General features: G+C 48.5%; 1 protein-coding gene across 3 annotated transcripts in view; it reads left to right on the top strand.

Annotated features, from left to right (window-relative positions):
- The window catches only part of LOC121272354 (PHD finger protein 23-like), a 35789-nt gene that overhangs the window by 9696 nt on the left and 11592 nt on the right, over positions 1 to 14501 (top strand). The window contains exons 4-6 of one of the 3 annotated variants that reach the window (XM_041178995.1): positions 2497 to 3073; positions 6891 to 7124; positions 7959 to 8988. In XM_041178995.1, the coding sequence (XP_041034929.1) occupies positions 2497 to 3073; positions 6891 to 7090 (777 nt within the window). In that variant the 3' untranslated portion in view covers positions 7091 to 7124; positions 7959 to 8988. Of the gene's footprint in view, positions 1 to 2496; positions 3074 to 6890; positions 7125 to 7745; positions 8989 to 14501 lie in introns of those variants that run through there. The other 2 variants (XM_041178994.1, XR_005941874.1) reach the window with 2 other exon arrangements.

Genomic DNA, 14501 nt, shown 5'->3' with positions numbered 1-14501 from the left:
ACACTTTTGTTAGATCTCACATGGCCTTCTTCTGACACACAGCCTCATTCTCCTTTATATTTGTTTCTCTCTTTATAATATGTAAATTCTATTGTTTCATATGTCTTTGAAACTGTATCTTCCTCACAATATAACAACTTTCATGTTGCTACTATTTATTGTCAGTAACCTTTGGGGAAAAATAAACACATTCCTTAGCCATGCTTATCTGGCTAGTTGTAAACAGATTGAGATCCATTTGAAATCCAAATCTCCCTTCATTTATCTGAAAATGCGAATTCCCTTCACACCTTACAGGCTAAGCCAGCACAAAAACAAAAACAGAATTACCTGGAAAAACTCAGCAGGTCTGGCAGCATCGGCGGAGAAGAAAAGAGTTGACGTTTCGAGCCCTCATGACCCTTTGACAGAACTTGAGTTCGAGTCCAAGAAAGAATTGAAATATAAGCTGGTTTAAGGTGTGTGTGTGGGGGGCGGAGAGAGAGAGAGAGAGGTGGAGTGGGGGTGTGGTTGTAGTGAGCTCCCTCCCCCATCCCCACCCCCTTTCTGTTTCCCCCTTCCTTTTCTTTTTTTTCCAATAAATTATATAGATTTTCCTTTTCCCACCTATTTCCATTATAAAAAGAGAAAAAGAAAAAGAAAATACTTATTTATTTATTTTACATCTTTTATGCTCTCCCCACCCCCACTAGAGCTATACCTTGAGTGCCCTACCATCCATTCTTAATTAGCACATTCGTTTAGATAATATCACCAACTTTAACTTTAACACCTCTGTGTTCTTTTGTATTATTGTTGTTGACATCTTTTGATGATCTGCTTCTATCACTGCTTGTTTGTCCCTACAACCACACCCCCACTCCATCTCTCTCTCTCTCTCTCTCTCTCTCTCCGCCCCCCACACACACACCTTAAACCAGCTTATATTTCAGCTCTTTCTTGGACTCGAACTCAAGTTCTGTCGAAGGGTCATGAGGACTCGAAACGTCAACTCTTTTCTTCTCCGCCGATGCTGCCAGACCTGCTGAGTTTTTCCAGGTAATTCTGTTTTTGTATTTGTTTTGGATTTCCAGCATCCGCAGTTTTTTTGTTTTTAGGCTAAGCCAGCATCCATGTTTACTCGTTAACATGTCAAACACCTAGCTTCTTTTGATGAGTTAAAGCTTGTGGTCTACGACTCCAAATGTAATTAAATCATACACAGGCCAACTGTACTTAACAATAAACCAGAAAAATATTATGGAAATTATTATACTTTCATGACAGTATCTATACTGTTTGCTTCAACCACTCCCTGTGGTAGTGAGTTCAATATTCTCACCATTCTCTGGGTAAAGAAGTTTCTCCTGAATTCCTGATTGGATTTATTTAGTGAAAGTCTTATATCGATGGCCTCTAATTAATGCTCTTCCCCACAAAAGCAAACCCTCTCTCTGTCAGCTCGATCGAAACCTTTCAGAATTTTAAAGACCCCTATTAGGTCGCCCCTCAGCCTTCTAAGCAATACGCTGTAGGATGGAGAGACAGCGGTCCAGTTGGATTCTGTCTGCCTTGAGACCTAGACATGACTTTTCCCTCCGCACTTCCAGGTGCAGGGGTGCTGAGGCTAGTCACCTGGCTGAGATCAGACAATCTGGCGCAGCCTTTGTGTCTAACCTGGAGCCCTGCCATCTCTGCGGCTTCATCCACCGCACTTGTCTGATGTCTTGGTTGCTGGGATGAAGCCTCGGTGCAGGGACCTGAGGGTTTTGAGTTATTTGGAGCTGGTAGTTTTCAGGCAGGATCCGCCCACACAGATGGAGGTGACAGGGACAGGGGCTCGAATTGGGAATGAGCAGGGGCGATTTCCCAGTGTCCTGGCCAACGTTCATCCCTCAACCAACATCACCCCTAAGGGAGTAAGCTAATCGAGTGTGTCAGAGCTGTTTGCGCTGCTTTGCTGTGTGAATTGACTGAGCGATGCAGCCTTGTTCTTATGTGAGAGTCGGTGCCTGGGTTTCGCTAGCATGCAAACCTGAGCGTGCTACCCAGTAGAGATTAAAGATTGAATCGTTGTGGGGGGAACCATGTGCACTTGAGGTGGCTCAGTCCTCGACGGGATGCTACCTGCACCGACGTGTGGTCAACTTAGTTTCAGACGCAACTCAAGGGGGTTGCAAAGCTTTGGGATGCTGTACCCTGGAGAGCTGTGGATGCCCAGCCATTGAGTACATTCAGGACTGGGATTGATAGATTTTTGGACTGTAAGGGAATCGGGATTAGTTGATGTGGAAGTGCAGTGCCGATATTGTAGTTGGTGGGGGGGGGGGGGGGGGGGGGGGGGGGGGGGGGGGGGGGGTGCAGACTCGAGGGGCTGTGCAGCCTCCTCCTGCTCCTAATCCTTGTGTCCCTGTGTGGTGCAAATACTGCAGGGAGCGCTCACATATAAACCTCTCCCAGATTCTGTAACCTGCTGTAATATTGGTGTGACTCCTCTCTCCCCCTGAATTCTCACAGGAATGCGACTGGACCCCCTCGAGCTCAAATTCCCCCGTCCCCACGGAGAGTGTTTTGGACAGCGACAGCTGGGATTCAACCCAATCCGTCGACTTTGACACCATCCAGAACTTTGTGAAGAAGGCAAACTCCTCCAAGAGGAATGGGTTCCACCACCTGAAGCCGGGCGGTGGGCTGCTCGACAGGCTGAAGCTCAAGGATTCCCTCTACCCGGCCCCTGAGAGGAAGAGGGAGAAGCGGAACAAGCGATGGAGCTCAGAAGGGGAAAAGCAGAGGAGTCCGGACGGGGAGAAGCCCAGCTTCTCCCGGATCAAGAGGAGGAAGAAATGGAAGCTAAAAAAGGACAGGGCGGAGAAGAAGATCAAGGCCTCGCTGAGCGAGACGGACTCGGACGAAGAGGTAGTGAAGGCAGGATTCCTCCCCGAGTCGCTGAGACCGGAGGCGGCTGTTGCCTACACCAAGAACTATCCAATGGAGATGAAAGAGTCCCTCAGCCTGGGAAACAGCCACGACGGCGGCACCAGCTCCAGTGAAGGCGAAACACGGATAATGGACGAAGACATCATGGTGGAATCAGGTCAGTTTCGGTGGAATATTTCTGCCCTGTTTTTGGGGCCTTGAACAAAATTGCCCGGTGGAATTTGCAGGGTTAGAGGCTGTCAATTTCCCTCCAGCACGTGACTAGAAATGAGTTAAAAGCTGCCTCTTTCTTGCTAACTCAAGGGTCAGCTTTGGGTCGGGGTGGGGGGCGGTTGGTGATTTCTGCTTCAATCTAGGCTGATATTTAGTGTGGGGCTGAGGCGTTGAGTAGGGATGAGATGAAGCCTTGGGGGCCCTGATATCCTGCACTTGTAGTCCCAGTGGTAGTAAAGAATAGCGAATAACTTTTCCCCCATGTCCTGCCCCTGGGCTAATATTTGTCCCAAAAATGCATTAACTAGCTGTTAGCCCCCCCATTGTTTGTGGGGGCCTAGCTACGTGCAGAATTGGCGATTGCGTTGGGAAGGACGGGTGACTGCACTTCAAAAAGTGACCCGTTGGCTGGACATCCCGAGCAGGTGAAGCGCTAAAATCAACACAGTTTCATTCTTTAGCTGGAGAGCCCCCAACTTCAGGGAATTGGGATCATTTCAGTCGGACAAACCCGCGTTCACTGTTCAAAGTTGACCCGAGTTTGGCGCAAGATGGGCGTTGGCGGGTGGGTAGCATCCAGATAACGCCCCCAGCTGGAAGGGGCCAGAATTGGTAAGCCGGTCTCCTTCAGCAGCGTTTTTTTTTGTGAATGACCACAGAAAGGAAAACATTTACGTTTACAGAATCGGTTGCTTGAAGATTAAGGATGGCTGCAATGTTTAGCCATAAAACCAAAAAAGGGCTGGAAATACTCAGCAGGCCCGGCAATGTCTGTGGAGAGAGAAACAGAGTTAACGTTTCCGATGGGCGACCTTGCCTCAAGTTGGCGATGTGGTCGGGTTCCAAACAAGTACAGAGACAGGGATGGGGGGCTGTGGGGAGAGGGCAGAAAACAAAGGGGAGGTCCGGGATAGGATGGGAGGCAGGAGTGATTCAATGACAGATGGGATCGTGTTGCATTTTTTAGCTTCTCTTCTGAGTGGATGCTCTTTTCTGCCTCTCCAACCCTCCCCCCCACCCCCCCCCCCCCACCCCCGTCCATATACATGCGAGTTGTGTTGGAGGATAAGTCGCGCTTAACTCAATCCAGCAGGCACAAGGATGGTCGAAGCACAAGAAAAGCAGCTCCCTCCATCACATTACCTGTTCCAACGTGGCATCTAATAGTATCCAGCAAGTCCCCCTCCGAGCCACTCACCATCCTGACTTGGAAATATATCCTTCGCTGTCTCTTGTCCAAAATCCTGGAACTCCCTCCCTAACAGCGCTGTGGTTGTACTTACACCACACGGGACTGCAACAGTTCAAGAAGGCAGCTCACCACCACCTTCTCAAGGGCAATTAGGGATGGGCAATAAATGCTGGGCCCAGCCAGCGACGCCCACATCCTGTGATCGAATAAGTTAAAAAAAAATTGTGCCTTGAATTACCCTGGTGATATGCAGAGCCTCTTTTACGTGGCTTGACAGATGAAGTTCTGAACTTTCATTTCTGGCCACTGTTCCTGCTATTTTTTTCTTTGGACAACCTTTCCTGGGCTTGCTGTTTCCAAGTCTCTAAATCTGAGATCTTCCACCTTCACTGCAGAATGGCTCTTCATTTCCTTACCACCACCACCACTATAACTTAGCTAGAGCCTTACAGCCTTGAAGAGACGCAGCTCTTCCAGAAGTATACAAAATATTTCACCAAACATTTAAAGCAAAGCGAAAATAATACCATTTTTTCGACCAAAGTAAATAACCTCGCAGTTCCCCACATTAGCGTTTATATTCGACTCGAGCCTCCTCCCATCTTTTCTCATCAAAATCTATCAGCGTATCCCTCTGTTCCCTTCTCCCCCATGTGTTTATCCAGCTTCCCCTTAAATGTCTCTACACTATTCACCTCAACCACTCCTTGTGGGAGCGAGTTCCACACACTCCCCACTCTCTGGGTAAAGGAAATAATAATGCTCGAGTAGCGGGAGAAGGGGTTATGGGCTCTAAAGTCTACCTGCGCTGTTGCATTGTGCAGAAAGAGGCTTTGCTGAAAAATTGTGATTGCTGCTTAAACGTTGGCTCCCTTTATCTGGAGTTGCCAGGTAAGGCAAGTGCCGACCTCTTTGTGAAACACAAGTTACTTTACCGTGGGTTAAAAATATCAAGAACTGAGGTGAAACCACCTCTCCCCCTCCCCCCCGTGACTGCAGCAAAGTTTCCCCCCCTGCACCCCCACCCAACACACCCCTCTCGGCTGAAGTTCCAGCTCACTGGAATTTGCTACTTGCCATTGGTTGAACAAACCGGAAGGAATCGGGATTTGCGGGAGCTCCAGAGCCGGAGCTTTTAGCGTTTGAACAGGCTGGGTCTCCCTCCTCGTGAAGAAAGAGGCTGAGGGGGTGACATTGTCGAGAGTGCTAAAATGGGGGGAGGTTTTGATCGCGCGGATCCAGAGAGAATGTCTCCTCTTGTGGGGAAGGGTAGAGCCTCGAGACCGTCCATATAAGACGGTCACCAAGAAATCCGTGGGGAATTCAGGAGAAACTCCTTTACCCAGAGAGTGGGGAGGGTGTGGAACTCGCTCCCACAGGGAGTGGTTGAGGTGAGTAGTGTAGAGACATTTAAGGGGAAGCTGGATAAACACATGGGGGAGAAGGGAGCAGGGGGATACGCTGATAGATTTTGATGAGAAAAGATGGGAGGAGGCTCGAGTCGAGGATAAACGCTCATGTAGGGAACTGCGGGGTTTGGTCGAAAAAATGGAAGAGTTGAATATTTTTTAAAAGGTGTGAAACTTGTAAGTGTTGCTGCTCAAATAGACTTGGGTGCACTTGTACAAGGAGTGTAGCAAGTTAACATACCGGTTCAGCAACCAATTAGGAGGGCAAATGGCATGTTGGTCTTTATTGCAAGGGGATTGGAGTACAGGAACAAAGAAGCCTCGCTACAGCTGTAGGGTTTTGGTGGTGAGAGCACACCTGGAATACTGTGTGTCTTCTTGGTCTCCATATTTAAGAAAGGATATACTTGCATTGGAGGAAGCACAGCGAAGGTTCACTGGATTGATCCCTGGGGTGAGGGAGTTGTCCTGTGACGAGAGGCTGAGTAAATTGGGTCTATAATTCTGGAGTTCAGAAGAATGAGAGGCGATCTCATTGAATCGTACAAGATTCTGAAGGGGCCTGATGGGTTAGACACAGAGATTGTTTCTGCTGGTCGGGGGAATTTAAAACACCGGGGCGTGGCCTCGTGATAAGTGGGGCGGGGTGCTGAATGTTTCAGACTGAGATAAAGAGAAACTGCTTCACTCAAAGGGTTGTGAATCTTTGGAATTCTCTTGCCCGGAGGGGTTGTGAATGCTCCATCGGTGAGCACATTTAAGGCAGGGATAATTAGATTTTTGGTTTCGGGGGTGGGGGGGGTGGGTGAAGGGATCTGGGGGACGGGCGGGGAAGTGGAGCTGAAGCCCAAGATCAGCCAGGGTGGCAGTGAATGGGGGAGCAAGCCTGACAGACCAGGTTATCTAGTCCAGTTCCTATCTCTTGTGTTCTTATAAACACTGGCATGGGCTGGTTGGGTGGAATGGCCTGTCTCTGCCCACCATATGTCCTGTGGAATAGTCCACGGCTGCCAGGAGGCCAGAATGGTTTGGTATTCTTGGGAAACGAAGTGGAATTGATTGGCTGCTTCCCGTGTGGGGGAAGAAGGATGACAGAGGGCCCCTTGGTTTGACTTGGAACTGACGTTGCCGGCTCTCTTTGTGTTTGCCCCTTGCTTTAGATGACGACTCCTGGGGCCTGGTGACCTGCTACTGCCAGAAGCCCTTCGCGGGCCGGCCAATGATCGAGTGTAACCAGTGCAACACCTGGATCCACCTGTCCTGCGCCAAAATCCGCAAGTCCAAAGTCCCGGATGTCTTCTTCTGCGAGAGGTGCAGAGATGGGAAGAAACCAAACTTAGGCCGCAAGAAAGTTCCTTGAACCAACAGCCTGTACTGTGACTCGCCTGGGTGAGGTAAAAACAAAACTGGTTGGGGGGGGGCAGGGGGGAAACAAAACACACATGGAATGAGGACAAAAGCTGGAAGGTCGAGAAAGAAATATTGGGGGAATAAAATATCAGCCAGTAAAGAATCTGCGAACTCTTCACCTTGTAAGGAGGTGTCTGAAAGGAAGTGTCTTTAAGAATGGGTTTCAGCCGGCATAGGCACCTCTACTGCCTCTGGCTCTAGATGGATGGGGTTCGGTTGACTTGCGGGGAAGGGAGTTTTACCGAAGTGAGTGACGGGTCAGAGATGGGCGGGCCTTCACTCCCTGGCCAGGTCCAGTCTGCTACCCCCTATCCCCTCCCTCCCCCCTGAATTATCGCAACTCTCAAACAAAAAATTTATCATTGCCGTCTCCCATTCGAGAGGAATAGATTAACATTTCTCTTCAGGGCTTTTCAGTGCAGAGAGCCCAAGTCTGGAGGTCAAGCAGAATTCAGATGGCGTGGGTGTCCTGTCCAGTACTGGTGGGTCATCTGAACATGGAGCATGGCACTTCTGAAATTTCAGTAACAGCCGTGCGAAGACAGAACTGCTTATCGAATAAATAATTCCCTGTATTTATGAACATTTTTTTCTTTGTTTTTCAGTTCTTTTGTTTTTAAAAAGAAAAATAATTTTTTAAAGAAACCTTGAACTTGGTTGATACAATAGGGGGAAACAGCGGCTCCACTGTTGGCGAGCGAGATGCTACAGTGCGTGACACCCTCCAGCAGTGGCCTGTTTCCCTGTGTCTTCAGTGAAGAAACGCGACTGTCTTCCTGCAGCGCCGAGCTTTGGAGCGTTTGTGTTTCTTTTCCCAGCCATCTGCAGTTCCTCGAGTGCAGCGATCGTCGGGTTTGTGTCCGTTGAGTGCTGGACCGCCGGAGTGTCTTGAGAAGACGAGTTCGAGACTGTCGAGTCAGAAGTTTGATTTTAGGCCAGAGGGGGAAAAAAAAACTGATTGTAAGCGAGCGTCCGTTTTAAAAGGGGAACCTTGCCGGTTCCATCTTGGATTATGTGTCTCCCGAACCATCTGCCTCTCCATGTCCCGCCGCGATTGTTTGAAATGATTATTTTCAATACGTCACAAAGAGGAAGGTGACTTGATTCTTGCTGCCTTTGTGAGCACAGGAACCAGGGCAGATCCAGTGTGTATGATGTCTGTGTAAAGTGGAACAACTCTAAACAGTGGCGAGAGAGACCTGACGTGAAGTTTGGAGGTTGCAATTGGATGAAAGGAAGTGTTAAACTTTTGTGTGTGTGTGTGTTTTTTTTTAAATGTCCCTGGAGTTTGGAAGCTGTATATTTGAAGGGGGAGCTATGTGTACAGAATTAGCATTGAGCTGAATATTTTGAAAGAAAGCTGGGTGCTTATTGATATAACTGAGGAAATCTAACCATTTCTCTGCTCATCCATTTGAGGTTAATTGGCTAAATGTTGCAATGTTTTAACAAGTCCCTCCTCACTGCCTCTAACAAATGGTTTTAATGCACAAAACGTGCTGATAATTCCACCCCCCCCCCCCAACCTCCGTGCCCAATTGCTCAGTGAACCACCTGAGTATAGTACTTACACAAGCAGGAGAGTTCTGAGGCTGTGATCCTTCATTATGCCTGTTGCATTTGGTGTCAGAGCTCTAAGATTGCTCAGAATTATTGTCCTCCAACCCCTGCTGGAAAATGCCCAATGGTTTTGAGGACAGAGTCAATCTCTATTGTATGGTCCTTCTGACACTCGCGCCACGCAGACACACAGACATACATGACCTCTCTCTCTCTCTCTCTCTCTCTCTCTCTCTCTCTCTCTCTCTCTCTCTCACACACACACACACATGACCTCTCCCTCTGTCACTCACATGCGCACACACGCACACAACCTCATTCTCTCTCTCTCTTACACACGCACACAACCCCTCTCTCTCCCTCACACACACACGTCCTCATTCTCTCTCTCTCTCTCTCTTTCTGACACGCAGCCTCTCTCTCTCACAAACACACACCCACACACGACCTCCCTCTTTCTGAAACACAAACACATACACACCCTCACATACACACGACCTCACTCTCTCTCTCTCTCTCTCTCTCTCAAACACACATACATACACACACAGATGACCTCTCTCTCTCTCAAACACACATATACGCACATACACAACCTCACACACACACACACGACCTCGCTCTCTCTCTCAAACACACACACACACAAAATCCACCTCTGGATGAGTTAGTCAAGGGCAGTCAACATCTGTGACATTAACCCAGCACCCAAAGCAGGATTGTCAATACAACTCCTTTTTCAATATTCAGCATTGTGGAGCAATTCTGTAGGACATATTTCCATCTAGCTGTGCCCTTGGGGCAGTAGAGAGATCAAACATATTCCACTTTTCCTATCCTGTGTATAGGTGTACTGTACAGCAATCCAGATAATGGGGCAGCAACTGAAAGCGGGTATGAAACAAATCAGTTTAAAAATTCAATTACTCAGGACTCAGTGTTTTGGAGATTTCTCCAGCAATCTGAAATGATAACTGTTAAAATCGTAGTGATGCACATCTTGTAAATATTTAAAACTTGTGCCTGTGCAGAACGAGGGGATAACCCAGCAGTGAACTCCCAGCAGTGTAGATGCTCACCCAGCTTCTGTACTCCTGCAATGACACTGCTTTATCTGGGAGCGGGTGGGAGGGTGGGGGAGATTGTATATTGAACTGTCTGCCTTTTTATTGCTGTTTGGATGACTGAATGTAGCGTTCCAAGTTTAGGTCCATTTCTTGGGGAGTAAGGTAGTGAGTGATGCACGTTACAGGTTTAATGGGACAATGCTGTGTGTGTGCCAGTTGGAGTCGGTTGGTCACTCTCACTACCCAAGTGGAACTCGAGCCACACTGACTACAAGAAGGTCCCGATGTGGGTGGTTAAACGAGTTCATCAGAGTGCCACTGGGCAAAGGAGAGAGTGGGGAGGAGAGGGGTCAATACTTTTGGTGTAGTGTGCCCCAAGATTGAATGGTCTGCTGGCCCTCAACGCTGGGCACACGCCGGAAGGACATCCACTCGCACATGCAGCAGTGGATAACAATTTCCCCCTTTTCCTCCAGCAACAGTCTTCAGGGGGAATGAGGTGGAGCCAGAGAGGGGCCATAAACGCCTTTTGCTGGCAGCCCGAGTACACACTCTCCATGTTAGATGGTGAGCAAAGTGCAGGGGTGAACAGTGTTTGGTCCCAAGGTGTAATTTGTGCCTGAACCCTACCTGGAATGTGGACTAAAATATATTTTTGCAAAAAGTGCTGGTGTAAATAAGTGTCTCAAACACCCCGAAGTGGGGAGGAAGATGTGGACAAATAATTCACCATTTTTGAAGAAAATAAAACATTTTTTTTTTGTAACTGAAGTGTGTTTATGCTGTTTCTGCTTGTGCCCATCGTAGGGGATTGTCACCCGTGGCTTAACAGCAAGCAGTCTTGCACCATAATAGTTAAGGGAATTCTACCTAAGGGAAGCTGTTCTCCTCATTTCTCCACACCTTGCCGTCTTGCGCTTTCCTCTTCAGTTGCTCGTAGGAACCTCCCATTTTCAACTTTAATCAACAATATGACTCGGAGGGGTGGGGGGGGAAAGAACACATGAGGTGGTTTCCCATTGCCTTCCTCGTGGGTGCTTAAAGGAAACACACGTCCTCTTCCCAAAGGATCCTCCCCCCCGGAAGCAGCCGTTGTCCCTCAGGATTCCAGCTCTTCCTTCATCAACACTGAAAATTCCCTGGTTCCGCCCTTGGCCTTGGTTGGTAGCCCTGAGTGTGGGATCCTTACCTGGGCCTGGGGGGCAACTCACACAAGGGGCAGGAGCAACCACCCCCTGAGGGTCTCGAATGACCCAGCCACCCAAATCCTTACATCGGAGGGTGGCAATAATCCTGACAGGCCAAGTATCCCGAGTCCTTAAGGAGCCCTGAGTCTCATTATCCTTGTCGTACACCCATAAGATTCCCACCTTGGGGCAAAGGTTTACCCTGAGATTTAACGTGGGACGGGCCGGGAGAAACCCGTTTTACACAAGAGAGCTGCGAGGCTGCAGGATTTACTTCGGGGCAAGTGGTTGGGGCAAGAAAACTGTCACCATTCCAGATTAGAATGGGTGGGTGGGGAGGTGGCGGGGGAGCTGTGTTGTGTCTGTGGGATGAAGGGATTTGGACAGGATATCAACATCCTGGGGGTTACCATTGACCAGAAACTGAACTGGACTAACCGTATAAATATTGTGGCTACAAGAGCAGGTTAGAGGCTGGGAATCTTGTGGTGAGTAAGTAACTCACTTCCTGACTCCCCAAAGCCTGTCCACCATCTACAAGGGACAAGTCAGACTGATGGAACACTCCCCACTTGCCTGGGTGAGTGCAGCTCCCACAACATTCCAGAAGCTTGACACCAACCAGGACAAAGCAGTCCGCTTAATTGGCACCCCACCTTCGACATTCACTCCCTCCTCACCGAGGCACAGTAGCAGCAGTGTGTGCACCATCTATGAGATGAACTGCAGCAATGCACCAAGGCTCCTTCAGCAGCACCTTCCAAACCCGCAACCACTATCACCTGGATGGACAAGGGCAGCAGACACCTGGGGAACACCATCACCTGCAAGTTCCCCTCCGAGCCACTCACCATCCTGACTTGGAAATATATCGGCCGCTCCTTCACTGTTGCTGGGTCAAAATCCTGGAACTCCCACTTAACACCATGTGGACTGCAGTGGCTCAGGAAGGCAGCTCACTACCACCACCTCAAGGGCAATTAGGGATGGGCAATAAATGCTGGTCTAGCCAGCGACACCCACATCCCATAAAAAAGGATAAAATTAAAAAATAAGTAAACATGATTTGGTCTATTTGCCCGCGTGGAGGTTAAACAGTCATGAATGGCCTAATTCTGTGTTGTAATTTCTATGCCTATCAGCTTCATTGACTTATTACAATCTAGATATTTCTGTACACTTATAAACTAGTCTGCCTCATGATAACCCTCCCCTGAACCCCCTATAAGCAGACAATGTGAAAGAAATATATTAAGTGTGCTTCATTTATACATTGACTTATCCCATTAGAAAGACTCAAAGCTCTTAACATAATCTGAAGCCCACTGGCTGATCATCATCAGTTAGTCAATCGGTTCATCTGCTTTTGGTAGCGTCTACCTAGAATGTACAGCTTATAACCTGTTTCATGCTGGGTTTCTGTCCCACGCAAGTCCCCCCTCTTCATCTCACCCTATCCACATATCCTTCTATTCTTTTCTCCCTCATGTGTTTATCCAGCTTCCCCATCTAATGCAATTTGCCCCAACCACTCCCTATGGCAACAAGTTTCACATTCTCATCTTTCTCTGGCTAAAAGGAGTTTCTCCTGAATTCCATTTTGGATTTATTTGTGATGATCTTATATCGATGGCCCCTTGTTCTGGTTTCCCTCACAAGTGCAAACAATTTCTCTACATCTACCCTATCAAGCCCTTTCATAATCTCACAGACCTCTATCCAGGTCACTCCCTCCTTCCCTTTCGTAGAATAAAGAGCCCCAGCCTGTTCGATATTTCCTGATAGCTGTAATGCTCAGGATAGACGAGCTTCTCCTCGTTGAGGGGTTCTGTGGGTTTTTTCATCCATCGGAATAGTTGTTGAGGGCATCAGTGTAGCATCTCTGACAATGTAGCACCCCCCCCCCCCCCCCCCCCCCCCCCCCCCCCCCCCCCCCCCCCCCCCCCCCCCAAACTGTACTGCAGGGGAGTGTTGGCTCAAGTCCAGTTCCAGTCCTGCAGCGGAGAGTCCTCTTGTGCTGGAGGGGGTTGAGGGCAAACCACTGGGATGAGAAAATTAGAACCGCACACTTTACCTTGTGTCTACATCCCGTTTACACTGATCTGAAAAGAGTATCACCTTCAACTTCTCTATATAAGCCTGCTGGTAGTACTGCACTGCAACCTATAGAATCTATACAGCGTAGATGTTGTATAATTCCTGCCACCCCCACCAAAAAACACGTGCCCCAAATCTGTGCACCACATCATGTATGTACCCGGGATCTACTTCAACATGTTGTATATGTTCCAGCTACTATCCATTGCTGTCTTGCCGCTCCTGGGTGTCCCTGCCTCCCTGCAGTATGCCCGGGTCAGCCTGTAGCCCCTCAGCATTTCCCTGTGCGTGCTCATCCTCGGACTCACTGCTCAACTCATCGTGTGCAGCCGCAGCCACTGCCCCCCCCCCCCCCAACCCCCGTCCATTCCAGCGCAAGATTGTGGAGAGCGCAGCATGCACCCACTATCACCGAGACATGATCTGGGGGGGGCACTGCAGTGCACCCCCCCGAGCGGTCCAGGCATCGGGAAGGCGTCTTGAGAAGACCAGTGGTGTGTGTGTGTGTGTGTGTGTGTGTGTGCGTGTGTGTGTTTTGCCTCTCTCTTTGAAAGAATTTGCATTTATATGCGTGCCTTCTAGATGTCCCTTAGAGCTTTGTAACCAATACATTATCCTGAGGAGCAGTCACTGTTACATAGGCAAATGCAGGGCACAGCAGGATCCCACAAACAGCAGTGAGATCAGTAACCGGATCGTTTGCTTTCCCCAGCGTAGTTTGGGGGATAAATGTTGGCCTGGACTCTTGGCAACGCTAATCTTCAAATCGAACCTCAGGATCTTTTATGTTCGCTTCCAGGCAGACGGGGGTCTGAGTTTTAAAATCTATTCCTCTCTGACAATCCCTGTCAGTACCGCATCAAAACATCGACCTATCTGTAAGACTTTCAGTTTAGAAATGGGCTCTTTGGTGCTTCGACTAGGGTTGATCTGCTTGTAGCAGAGAGGGTCTAAGGGGAGATTTAATAGAGGTGTTCAAAATCATGGGAAAAGGAGAAACGGTTCCCAGTGGCAGGAGGGTCGGTAACCAGAGGGACGCAGATTGAAGAGAATTAGCTAGAGAACCAGAGGGGAGAGAGAGATGAGAATTTTTTTTTTAAACACAGCAAGTTGTTGTAATCTGGAAGGCGCTGCCTGAAAGGGCGGTGGAAGCAGATTAAACAGGAACTTTCAAAAGGGAATTGGATAAATACTTGAAAGGAAAATAATTGGAGGGCGATGGGGCAAGTGCAGAGGAGAGTGGGACTAATCGGATAGCTCTTTTCCGGGACTAGTATAGGCCCAATGGGCTGAATGTCCTCCTGTGCTGTATCATTCTGTTTCTTTTCCTCAAAAATACATTTGAATCCTTAAAGTATACACCATGTAACAGTTTAATTTGGACATTACATAAAATGCAATGCAGTTCAATTTCTTAAATACACCACGTGCCAGTCTGAGATGCCTTATT

Source organism: Carcharodon carcharias, chromosome 33 (genome assembly GCF_017639515.1).
Source record: "Carcharodon carcharias isolate sCarCar2 chromosome 33, sCarCar2.pri, whole genome shotgun sequence".
Lineage (NCBI taxonomy): Eukaryota > Metazoa > Chordata > Chondrichthyes > Lamniformes > Lamnidae > Carcharodon > Carcharodon carcharias.
Note: the sequence above shows the minus strand (reverse complement) of the source record. Positions and strands in the feature narration are given on the sequence as shown.